The 13,355-nt window shown below is 40.5% G+C and overlaps 1 protein-coding gene across 1 annotated transcript; it reads left to right on the top strand.

Annotated features, from left to right (window-relative positions):
- The first annotated feature begins 4,780 nt into the window (after positions 1-4,780).
- Positions 4,781-9,766, top strand: LOC139465224 (E-selectin-like). The gene is made up of 3 exons (XM_071246897.1): positions 4,781-5,133; positions 8,515-8,700; positions 9,274-9,766. Exons 1-3 carry the CDS (start codon positions 4,980-4,982, stop codon positions 9,474-9,476), a joined length of 543 nt encoding a protein of 180 aa, XP_071102998.1. The 5' UTR covers positions 4,781-4,979; the 3' UTR covers positions 9,477-9,766.
- Positions 9,767-13,355: the final 3,589 nt, after the last annotated feature.

The following is a 13,355-nucleotide window of genomic DNA, read 5'->3' as shown; positions in this document are numbered from 1 at the left end:
ATGACGTATGTCTGTAAATGATCAAGTCTAGACCAGAAAACCCAATGATCGATATCATGAGCATCGATCTACGCAATTGGGAAACGATAACATGCATCAACCAAGTCAGCGAGGCTGACCACCCGATCCCGTTAGTAGCGTGTTACGGCAAGCATGAATGGCTAAAGAGCTGTTCTCTACCCGGAACTTTACAGTTCATCCTGTGTTGGCAGATGGTGGATTTACACTGATGACTGTTTGCACGAGGCCGACAATAATGATAATATAAGTGAAAAGCTGAAGCAGTTTTATTGACACCCATTGAGATTTGAAGTTTTGTGGAGTCCGGGTACACATCGTGGTCACCTGCTTTGATATCACACCTCTCAGATGTGACACGCCTTTCTGTTTCACATCTGTCATTGGGGCTGATGTGAACTGCCTGGTCTTAACAAACATCCGTCAAATAGCATTGGATCACGAAATACTGACTATTTGTTTGTCAAATTGGGAAACAAATAGACAAAGAGAATAGGGCACATTTTATCAATGGAACAAAACACGTCGTCTATCATGTGTCCACCAGTATTACGTGATAAATGATAACATTACACTTTCCGTATAGAATCTTCCAACTGACAACATGAGGAAGCGACGTGTAGTATATATACTACTCAAAAGAAGTTAAAGAACACCCAATTTGTTCACATGACTACAGGTAATTTGTCATGGCTGGTGCGTATTGCAACACACTGCCTTTCAATTAGGGGTGTTCCATACTACTTTTTTTGAGTAGTATATAACAACATGTGTAGTGATGCGAATGGGGGCTCTGTAACTGAAAAATGAAACTGTAATATGTCACTTGTATTTGTACATGCATACTGCTCCAAGGTTTAAAAGAATACATGAATAGTAAACCTAAATGGTTTGTGTGAAATGCATGTCTTTTCTTTGATGAATGACATATTGGACGGATACGGAAAGAAATGCATTTCGTATAATTCAGTTTCCATTTCGTAAACCTATACATTATGGAAAGTGTGTTTATTTGTTTGTTTGTTGTTTAACGCCGCACTAAGCAATATTCTAGCTATATGACGGCGATCTGTAAATAATCGAATCTAGACCAGACAATTCAGTGATTTACATCATGAGCATCGATCTACGCAATTGGGATACGATGACATGCATCACCCAATTCAGCGAGCCTGACCACACGATACCGGTAGTCGCCTTTTACGGCAAGAATGGGTTGCTGAAGACCAATTCTAACCCGGATCTTCACGATCTTTCGTGAAAGATTTTAATGTTTCTTGTCGTGGTAAAAATATGAAAATTATTAAAAGACAGCTATAATCAGGTCTAACAATTTATAAATTGTCCCTTGCTAATGCCTTCAAATGTCCTAAAGCTAAAAGTAGCTGTATATATTTCTTTAGGAGATATTAACTACACAAGGTCTGGCAGCGTCATTTCTGACATAGAGAAGTGTTTAAACCACCAGGAGGAAGCCTTATGCGTTAGAGGGATCAAGACACTCCTGTATCTTTGGCAGAAGTGTGTGGACCTCGGGGGCAATATGTTGAAAAATAGTTAGCAACCACCTCCATCAACTCAGTCCATCATATATTGAACATCAAAAGTTCCTGTGACACTGAATAAGATTGAATGCCAATTTATGTTTTTTTACCAAATCGGAAACAATTTCGGTTTGCAACAGATGAATGACTCCTGTAAGTGTTCAAATGGTTTGATTTGCCATATTGTCATCAGAAAATGCGTGATTTCATAAAAAAACATGAACATGCCAAAATGTCAATTTACAAATCAATAGAGTGTGTGTTCACCTCTGGTTGCGATGCAAGCAACACTTCTCCGTCTCATGGAATGGACCAGGCGTCGCACAAAGTCCTGTGGGATATCTGTCCGTATCTGCTTGAGCATGTTTCGAAGTCACTGGATTTTCTGTGGAACACGTGTTTGACGTCGAAGGCGCCGATCCATCTCATCCCACATGTGCTTGATTGGTGAGAGATCAGGGGAGCGAGCCGGCCAGGGGATGGCATTCACGTTGTTTTGTTGAAGAGAATCCTGAACAAGTCGAGCAATATGAGACCGGGCGTTGTCATGTTGAAAGGTAATGCCTGGGCCGTGACGACGCAAAAACGGTAAAACAACAGGGCCGATGATCTCGTCGCGATAGCGCTGTCCATTGAGATTTCCCTCTACCACAATCAAACGGGTCCTCTGTCTTGCTGTAATCCCAACCAATACCATAACGCTGCCGCCCCCGAACCGATCCTCTTCCATGACACAATGATTGACGTAACGTTCACCTCGACGTCGGTACACTCGAATCCGTCCATCGCTGTGGCTGGGGTGAAATCGAGACTCGTCGGTGAAAAGAACTTCTGCACCACTGTACTTGTAGACGTGCTTGACGGTGGTTTCCTGTCAAAATGTGACGTCTGGCGGGTCTTCTGGCGACAATCCCTGCACATCTGAGGCGGCGACGTACGGTTTATGAAGGTATCCAGTTGTCTTGTGGATTATCGGTTGTGCGTGGCCTGCCACTCCGAGGATGGTCTCTGACTGCATTCGTCTGTTGCCAACGTTGACATTAACACCCAAATGGTGTTTCTGTGGACGTTAAATTGTCTTGCATCATCACGTTGACTCGATCCTGATTCAAGCATACCAACGGCCCGCAGACGGACAGAAGTGGCATGTCGTAATTTTGTTGTTGTTCTGGGTGGTTGCTGTCAGCACGATGCTAAACAATGCATATGGAATCCCGTTAACGCACATGTTTTTTATACCCATTCTTTGGTAGTGAAATGTATTGGGCTTGCATAAAAGTCAACTTTGCATAGAATGCATGCTTTTTTCTGTAGCAGTTGCGGTTTTGTGACTTGATTCCATACATGTACATGTACTGCCATATTGAGAACCAAACTTTACTTGTTTGAAAAATAGGCTAAAATATTGGTGTCACAGGAACTTTTGTTGTTGAGTATAGTTCGGCTCGGACGTCTTCATCCACCACTTAGACCTTCCTCCATCACATAACTGTGCGAGTCAGCATGAGGTGAGGGGTCATGTGAAAGACGATCATAGATGCAATATCATAGTGTGACCTACTTAGTGAGATGGTGCTGACCCACAGCGACATGCTGTGCAGTTTATCAGCGCTTATCTTTGCAGTGTAATGATGTTGGCGTTACCAGACTCCACCACATCTGTCTGTTATTTAAGTTTAGAACCGTGAAGATCCGGGTTAGAATTGATCTTCAGCAACCCTATGCTTGCCATAAGAGGAGACTGACTTGGTTGATATATTGTATCCCAATTGTGTGGATCGATGCTTATGATGCTAATCACTGAATTGTCTGGTCCACACTAGATTGTTTACAGGCCCCTGTCTTATAGCTGGAATAATGCCGAGTGTTCAAATCAAAGGTCTCGTCTTAAACCAATTCATGTTGAGTCAATGAGGTGGCTGGGAAGAAGATATCACCATCACTTAGGTTGTTTAAAGGGGGTCTCATTTGAAAAAATATACTCTCTTCAAATGTATGAAAGCAATTTTATCCAGGTTTCCATGAGAAAGGAATGTCATCATTTCATCAAAAATTAAACGTAGTGTTTTAACTTTATTTCGTGAATATGACACACAAACGGACACACAAATTGGTTTCCATCTAAAATCTCTCAATAGCTTCAACTTGCTTCAAAGAATTTGTAACGAAGCAAAAGTGATCAATTCATGGAGACTTTAACTTCCTGATAATTGTGCTGTTGCTAATGTGTCAGCATCTACCCGTTTGATGTTAATGAAAGCCCTATTCCCATGCGTTTGTGCAAGAAGTAAGGAACCTGCTACTACGGTGTTTTAATTATGCAAATGTCCCATATTTTGGGAAAATAATTTGGTTGTCCTTTAAAACTTAAATGTAATCATGCAGTGTTGTTTAATCGGAATAGAACACAGTGGTGTGGATTAATTCTCCATACTGACATTTAACAGAAAAAGAAGGAACTGTGTACCTACAACGAGAGCTGCATGGATAATGAATATTCATGAATAGTCAAATTATATCTCTGCGAATCCCGACCATTCAGCGACTCTGCTTCTGACCTAGAGGGCACATATGCATGTTATTTAACAGCCACAGTTCTGGTTGTCAGAACGTTCACCATGGGGTTTCAGTCGAGTGTTCCACTTCTCTGTTTTGCTGTACTGGCAGTGATGCAGTGTGGTGGCCACACAAAAGATGAGAGGAGAATGTTTAGTAATTTTCAGAAAATGCTACAAATTACTAAACAGAAAGTAGATGCTGTTGGGGACAAACAGAGACGGGATATGGAAACACTGAATAGTGGACTTAACAGTCGTATTGAGGAGCGCGTCAAGCATCTCTTTCGGAAGTGGGCAGGAGTGCCTGAAATACGTAAGTACAACACAATTGTCATTCCATGACAGATTAACTGCAGTTATATGAAAGAAAGGGTTGGTCCTTAATTTCTTTTGAGTTTGTTTGTTTGTTGTTTAACGCCGCACTCAGCAAAATTTCTAGCTATATTACGGCGGTCTGTAAATAATCAAGTCTGAACCAGACAATGCAGTGATTGATATCATGAGCATCGCTCCAAGCAATTGCTTGGTTGCTTGGTTGGTTGTTTAAAGCCGCACTCAGCAACATTCCAGCTATATGACGGTGGTCTGTAAATAATCGAGCCTGGACCAGACAATCCAGTGATCGACATCATGAGCATCGATCCACGCAGTTGAGATACGATGACATGCATCAACCAAGTCAGCGAGTCTGACCATTCTTTGAGAAGAATATCTAAGGTTTTAAAATAGTTTTTATTTACGTGTTTCATGTGACTGTTACGTGTTTCCTGTTATGAAGGACACTTTCATATTACAATGATTTTCGTCTGGCACAGCTATCTACTGCCCATATCCTGTGTTATCTGATAAGACCTTGGAGATGTCCTGTAAAGGACCATTCACGGAGGGTACGGTGTGTGAGCTCAAGTGCCCAATGGCCATCCGCCTGATTGGATCTTCTATCATCACATGCACCCGGCCTGCAAGTGGCTATGCTGGCTACTGGGATGGAGATGGAGAGCCACAGTGTAAAAGTAAGTACAACCAAGAAAGGCTACTGATTATAACGTTCGTAGCATTGGGGATTTAGGTTATTCGCTGTGCAGAGTTGCGTCCCTTGGGCACGCCAGAAACCTATGATAGTGGGTTTGAATCCCCCGAGTATGTTTCTGGATTTGTCAGCACCATACCCGTGATCGTGGGTTTTACCGAAGTGGTAAACGTCAGAGACCTGCATCGTTTAGGGCTTTCCTCCCACATTAAGCTGACACGCAGCGATATAACTGAAATAATGTTAATAGTGACGTTAAACCCCACTCACTCATTTAAAGAAGTACTGGCTTAATGTTGGGGTTCCACTTCATTTCGAAAACTCCACTTATGAATAGATAGATTAGATTTCTGGATGACTGGCTCGCTAAGAAACAATTTTTACAATTAACATAAATAGGCTTACATGAGGAAGCGTTGAGAGGTAAAGATTTAGAGCTGGAGTAGTCGGTGGAATTTCGTACTGTAGGAAAATACTCATTCGAAAGCTCTACTGGGAGACACAAATGCCAAATAGTGAAAAGCAGCCTCGCGATTTAATATCTTATGGTTATGAGATTACTTCAGCAGGTGGCGCAACATATTTCGTTATTTTGAAGTTGGATGGTTCAACTTCTCAATTACAATTAAACCAAGAATTTGGAAATTATTCCATTTTGATTGGTCAAGCAGAGGTATCAAATCACAGTAACCACCTCTGAAACAGTTGATTTGACGGCCGGACCACCGCGAAAGCTAATATTTTTAGAAAAGTAATTATTTCAGTCACTGTCGGTGGGCATTTGTAAACAATTAAATGTACAATTGAATATACTACAATACTACAATATTCATAGTAAGTGTGACAATACATTTTGGGCAGAAATCACGATAGAAATCGCTAAGAGAGTATATTTCAGGTAATAAGGACCAAAGAGAGAAGGAGAGAGCTTGCAACTTGGTGCTTTTATATACGAGTTCAATTCCAAAATCCAATTAACACGGTTAAATCTACAGGTAACCTAGCTCTACTTTGAAAACACAGTATGTGTATATATTAATTGTAGCCACGTTTTAGCGTGTATGCTTCAAACCATGCTTGTAATGCATGGTGATTTCACAAACCTCCATCGGGCAGAACAAGTATTACATAATCCACTTCCACAATTATTTTTATCAAAGGTGAAAAGTGAAGTGGAATTGGTGTTAACGTTGCGTTCAAGATTATTGCACTTCCATAGGGACGTGTATGTCTATATGCGTGTGTGTGTGTGTGTGTGTGTGTGTGTGTGTGTGTGTGTTGTGTGTGCTGGCCCACCACTGAGATACCATGCCGCAGTTTAACATGGATACTCCACTTAGACACTGTATGCTGACTCCGTGCCTTCCAGTACTTGCTTTATCCCCTAAATGCCGAACGCGAGGCAGGGCAACAACAAGTATTCTACCATGACATTGATGAATGCTTGCTTCTGGTTAAAAAGAGGTTTCCTTTTTGTTACGGAAACCCCTCTCAAATATATTAAGCCTTGTCACAAAAAAACGTGCGTATGAATAAATAGATAGCCTACATATCGATTCATAGAAAACGGCTGCCGATCGATCACCCATATGAACTGTAAAACGTATATACATTTCCTCTAATAAGAGCTGGGTCTCTAATACCAGCCAGGGTTCTGATACACGCCGAGGCAAGGGCTATCGCGAAATTAACAGACGGCATAGCGTCAAATAGAGGAAATATGGTAGTTTGATGTCGGATGTTTTCGGCGTTGGCTGGGCCGCAACCCTGACTGCTTCGATGATGACATTAAAAGAATTAACAAAAGCATATCTTTTGCATACAGATGAAATGTTTATGAAAATGTTAGGGAAATGTTCTATGATGACGAGAATCGGAACAATTTAAGCTATTTTAACATTGAAACAACCGTGAATGAAAGTAAAATATTACATTATACAAAATTGTTTGAAAAAACTTCATTCATCACAAACTGTTGTTTACAAACCATTTTGTAATCGATATTCGTCGCTATCTACGTCAACCACCATCGTAAGGATTTGGCAGAAGAGGATTTTGAAATTCCATTCACTCAGAAAACACTTGTCCATTCGAAAATCCACGAAATCAATGTCCCTACATCTTTGAAGTCAAACTTGATGAAATTCATTTCAGAACACGCACAATTAAGAAAATCATACACGACCCACTATATCTGGGCCACGAATGTCTCATTCCATTCACACTCTGGCTTTGGAATTCATGAAATCTTGAAATTGAAATGTTCTGAGATAGGCCCTACCTCGTGTAAAAAATGTCCGGCTCGTCTGCAGGCTAAAAAGCGGCTGTTCAGTCATACTCAGTTCCACTGGTAATCATATTGTACCAGCAGGCTCGATCATTCCCAGTAAATCTACGGGTTAATGTTGAACCACATCATAGATCGGGGTTGTCATCTTGCTTACGGAGCAACGGAGAATGTAAACACAAGATTGTAAGCCATTGACAGCTGCGAGGTGTGAGTAACCGTGATGAAGGTCAAGTTCTGCCACATACAAGTTCGGGATGGAGAGGCATTTATTTTGATGTTATTATTGTTTACTGGGGGTAATTGCTAACACTTACATATGTTAAATGTATAATAGAATAATATAATTCAAAAAGTTTGTTGTAGAAATGTATTCGTTTAGCATTTTAAGACCTTTTTCTACAACCTGTCATCCCTGCAATAGAAATGATGGCATGTTCGATTTCCAAGAAATGACCTCTCTCGCAGCTTCCAAGAATTGACAGTGTTCAACAGTGTACATCAAGTTGGTAGAAATAAAAACATCTGTCTTTGGACTAAGTTTGGGGTGTTATTTGTCAACTTCTTTTGAAAAACTACGTGTTTTGAACACTTATTTTGAACTACTCACGACTATGGTGTTTTTAATCTTGAACTTTAGTAATAATTGTTACATATATAAGTACATGTGACCACTTTTCGGATTGTTCTAAGATTGCGGACCTGTGTGCCTGTGTTGTTACACGTTGCAAGAGTGGGCCGTTTTCAAGGCGTTGTTGCCGTCATGGTAGAATGGAGATAAACGTACTGTGTTCCAAATTATAATAAAGCGGTATCTATTCTGCAGTGGGACTACATCAAACTTCAAAACACAATAGGTTTATCTCCTCAACGTCTTATGGTATGAAGCAGCTGGGGAAAGAACCACCTAACTTTACAGCTCTTCGGGCGGACGCTCTATCCACTGGACCACGAAGGCGGTCAAATACTATGAAGAGGGGACCAGGCGGATATTGCGTCTTTGACTTCGAAAGCTTCAATCATCGCTCATACCTTCGTAAAATGTCATTACCTCACTCTAATTGATTTATGTTGTAGAAGCAACATGTCCACCATTGCGTGCACCCAACAATGGCGCTCTTGTTTGTGACAAATGGAGCAGCGGTTTCATGTGCCAGATCCAGTGCAACGAAGACTATGATATTCCATCCAGTACTTCTCTTCCGACATACGTCTGCCAAGATAATGGTGTTTGGAATAACCAACATGTACCAGATTGTGTATGTAAGTATAAACATGTTCACTAAATAGACGATAGATCTAAATGAGATGTGGTGTCAGATGTATGTCGCGTCATGAGGCAAGGAATCGATGTTTCTGTATCACACGTTCAGAAACAGATATGTCCTGTTGTGGAAGTTGAAAAGAGACAGGATATAAGCTTTAATTATACACTGTATATATGACGTCTTACGTATACTATACTCGGACTGATTACAAATGGAAAAGAAACAGAATTCCATATTACAAGGAGTGAAATCCCAATCTTTTTATATATACGGTATTTTGAGTTATATCACGGCGCGTCAGTTTGATGTGGGAGGAAAGCCCGAAGTGATGCTGGTCTTAGACGGATTCCGCTTGTGTTGAAACGTACGAGCATTGGTATGGAGCTGACAAACCTGAACACATAATCAGAGCGAACGGATATTCGAACCCACAATCATCTTTTTCTGACACGTAAAGGGGCGCAACTCTGCGCGGAGCATTGGACGACTAGGCCACCATATCACAGATTTAGGGTAGAAAGTTCTTTTTGTAAGGAATATCATCAAAAGACATTTTTTTTTTTTTCAGATCGTGAGTATGGCGAGCCATTAAGGATGCCGAAGAATTACTATTTTACAGGACGGTGCCGTCCCGGTCATCCAGAAGTGAAGAAATCATTTCTGGACTACGCTGAGGCTCGTGATATGTGCCCAATTCGTGCATATTGCACTGTGGAAAACGTGGAGATAAAGTGTGGGGATGAAGTTGATGATGAATTTGAGTATTTTTAATTTTAATCACCAACACGTGTGTCAAATATGTAAATGTGTGTCAAATATCTTTTTAATGGTATGGCATAATACACATATCACCTGCATGGCAAAATTCACATCATATTTTAATTGTTTGAAAAGTCTAAAACACAATGTGTCAATGAGTGGAATAATCTCACTGAGATAAATGAAGTACAGGTTGGTGGATATTCTGCATCTTCAAGAAAAATAATTTCATTCAAAAGCAATTGTCATGGACTCTTGTTAATATGCAAGCTTCTGGAAATATTAAACCTGTCTTGGCTGCTCGTGATTGGTCCTTGATCTTTTAAATGGGCGGGCGAAAGTAAACCCACATACAATACTTCATATTAGATCGAGCTCGAACTCAAGATTTGTCATCGGGTTGTTCTGAAGTCCGGTTCCTGACGTAAAACAAAATGGAATGGGTGATCAAGTCAATGTACAGTGAGTGCAGTTCTTAAAGTTCCAATCATCAGTGAAAATGTTCCAAAGATTTCTACTTGATTCTGATATGTCAGAACTTGAAGTCAACTCCGGTTAAATAGATGCCATCGATGTACCTGATGTCTATATGTCAGTCCAAGATAACTTCGGCCTCTGTCTTAAGTAGCGAACATACTAATATTACACTTGACACGCGGAAAAAGGTTATCGATAAATACGTGGCTATTCAAGAACTGGGAATGGTATGTTTATCGTGAAAGTTCGTGTTTGACATAAAATTGTTTATCCCCACATCTGTTCTTAACAAAAAGCATAATTAAATGTAGAGGTAACAGCTGCGTGTGAGTCGGCCTATTTAGTAAAATAGGGTCCCTTGAAGATTCCGGGTTAGATTGGTCTTCAGCAACCTATTCTTGTATGCAGGTCGCTATATAAGTGCCATAATCTTGAACGTGGCGTCAAACAACATTTCACCTCACTTGTGGGAACCGGAAAAAACCCAATTACACACAAAATGGCAGTTATAAACCCAGTAAACCCAAATCATCAAAAGCCACCAGTTCCCAACCAGACAAATCTATATAAAAAGTTTCGACAAGAAATATTTAACGGTTTTGGAAACAGGAAACGGACGACTGTACATGCTGATCGCTATATCCCAACGTTTCTCAAACCGGGGAGATAATAAATACCTCATGCTTTAATACTTAATGACACTGGTGGTTCTGTACACGATGGTGTTGGAGCATTGCGTCGCTAAGGACATGCAGGACGATTAAGTGAGTTTTGTTTTAGGCCGCTTTGAACTGTGTGTCATGCGGTTATATTACGGCGTGGCAACTGAAGTTGACAAACGCCTTTGGTGAAGCCCGCGACCAGGGATCAATAGTGGTGCTATTCTGGATTCGAACCCACACCTTTGACTACAAAGCTACCGTGCCTTCCAGGGCCCATAGGACTACTACATCACACACGGCTCAATCAATAACAATAGTAATCTAATGACAAGTTCGGGTGGAGTGAGTCCAGGAGCAGTGTCGGCAAATAATAATTCTCAGATTTCATCAGATTGAAGTACTGTATCGCCTCAAATTATCGCATGGAGTTGGGGTAGCCGAGTAGTTAAAGTGTTCGCTCGTCATGCTGAAGACCCGGTTTCATTTCCCCTAATGGGTACAATGTGTAAAGCACATGTCTGTGTCCCCTGCCGCGATATTGCTGGAATATCTCTAAAAGAGGTGTGATACCAAACTCACTCACTCACATTATCGCCTGGTGCTTTTTGCTTGGTCATGGTCCCGTTCCACCAAGCGATTTTAGCGCTAAGACGAGTATGACTCTCATACTTTTACACAAACTCACAATTGTAGCTCTAAGATAGCTTTGTATACCAAGAACGGGGTCCTAGTCACATTAAACCATACAATGCGAACATACTGAAATGGCACTTGACACTATTAACAGCAGCGAGCTTTGGAAAAATCAGCAGCTATTCCAAAATCGAAATCGAATGAATAAAAAGATCAACTTTATTTCGAAAACACAATCAGATTAAATCATAACATGATCAGAACTATCAAAACGTTTAATGAATTCATATGTACACGAAAATACAGCTTTTAGATTCAGAAGTTCAACTACTAGTATTGCCCTGATTACTAAGATCATATACAGTGAAACCCGTCAATCAGGGCGACACTGTTCCTCATGTTTAAAACCGGACGGATTGAAAATAAGCCTGATTAACAAGCCCAGGTTTGTTTGTTTATTTGTTTTTTAACGCCAACCTCAGCAAGATTCGAGCTAATTGACGGCGTTCTGTAAAATAATCGATTCTGGACCAAACAATCCAGCGAATGACATCATGAGCATCGTTCCACGCATTTGGGATAAGATGACATGCATCAACCAAGTCTACGAGCAAGACCACCCGATCCCATTAATCGCCGCTTACGACAAACATCGTCGCCTTTTACGGCAAGCATGGGTTGCTGAAGACCTATTTTACCCCGGATCTTCATTGGTCAAGGAGCCGAGTGTAATGCCCTTTGTACCATTTACCGTTTTAGAGAAATTCGTGCATATGCTTCCCCATCCCCGTTTCCTTAAAGCATATAACGTTTCGTGACACATTTTCGACACAACTAAATTGAGCAATTTAGCAAACGCAAATTGTTTCAGGAATAATTTGCATTCATTGTTGTATACTTAAAGCGCACAACTTTCCCCAAAAATAGTATGCGTTACACATTTCAACTACATTAAAATATGAGGTGAAATGAAAATGATTAAAGGATTGAATTCTGAGGACAGCAAATACTACAGCTAGATGACAGACTTGAAGAGTCAATGGAAAAAAGTACATGAATGGAAAATGTATATTATTTGACATCAACACCTTCAACCCAAACCCCCCAAAAGGACCCCGAACTCATTGTAGTTTGACATAGTTGGAAAATAGTTCCTTTGATCAAACATGACCTATATTTTGAACTTTTATCCAATACTGTCGTTGAAATATATGTGTTCATGAATATTTTTTCACAAATAAAACTATTTATATATGTCCAGACACGCCCATTTTAAGCATAAAACATACCAGACATACTTTCACAAAATGTGGACACGAACCTTACATGCGATAATAGGTGAAAAAATGGGTGACATGTCTTCTCAGAATTCCGGTGTATGAAAAAACCCCAATAAGCTTTTATACTGTATGATACTGATGGTTTTGTAAACGATAGTGGGTTTTTTTTCGTCCTCAAGACACGCAATCTAAATATGTTGCGTCCTTTCACACTTTGTATGCGTATAGGACGAACAATAGTGCGTCCGGTTTGTTTGTTGTTTAACGCCGCTCTCAGTAATATTCTAGCTATATGACGGCGGTCTGTAAATAATCGAGTCTGGACCAAGCAATCCAGTGATTGACATTATGAACTGGGATACGCTGACATACATCAACCAAGTCAGCGTGCCTGACCACCCGATCCCGTTAGTCGCCTCTTACGACAAGCATAGTCTCCTTTTACGGCAAGCATGGGTTGCTGCAGACCTATTCTACCCCGGAGCTTCACGTAAAACCTAGAGTAAATGTTTGCGCCACGCCTTATGTTTCAGCTATATGTAGGTTGAAGAACCAGAAAGAGAGATTGATAGCATCAGCATCATGTCCCTATTCCATTTTAATGGCATTTTACAAGCATGGTGTATTGGGAACCTATCCCGACTTAGGGACCCAAACTATACATAGTAAATACATGTGACGTATTTAAATAGCGTTGAGTAATAGAAATATTTCATGTCAGTCACAAGCAACGAAATTATAGTCATTAACACAAATCGACAGTTCATAAAAGAAACAGAAATAAGTCTGCAAACCGGCGAAATATCCTGAAGGAAAAAGTACAGATATCTACATAGGGA

The sequence above is a fragment of the Haliotis cracherodii genome, unplaced genomic scaffold (genome assembly GCF_022045235.1).
Source record: "Haliotis cracherodii isolate W230 unplaced genomic scaffold, xgHalCrac1.p SCAF_18, whole genome shotgun sequence".
Lineage (NCBI taxonomy): Eukaryota > Metazoa > Mollusca > Gastropoda > Lepetellida > Haliotidae > Haliotis > Haliotis cracherodii.
Note: the sequence above shows the minus strand (reverse complement) of the source record. Positions and strands in the feature narration are given on the sequence as shown.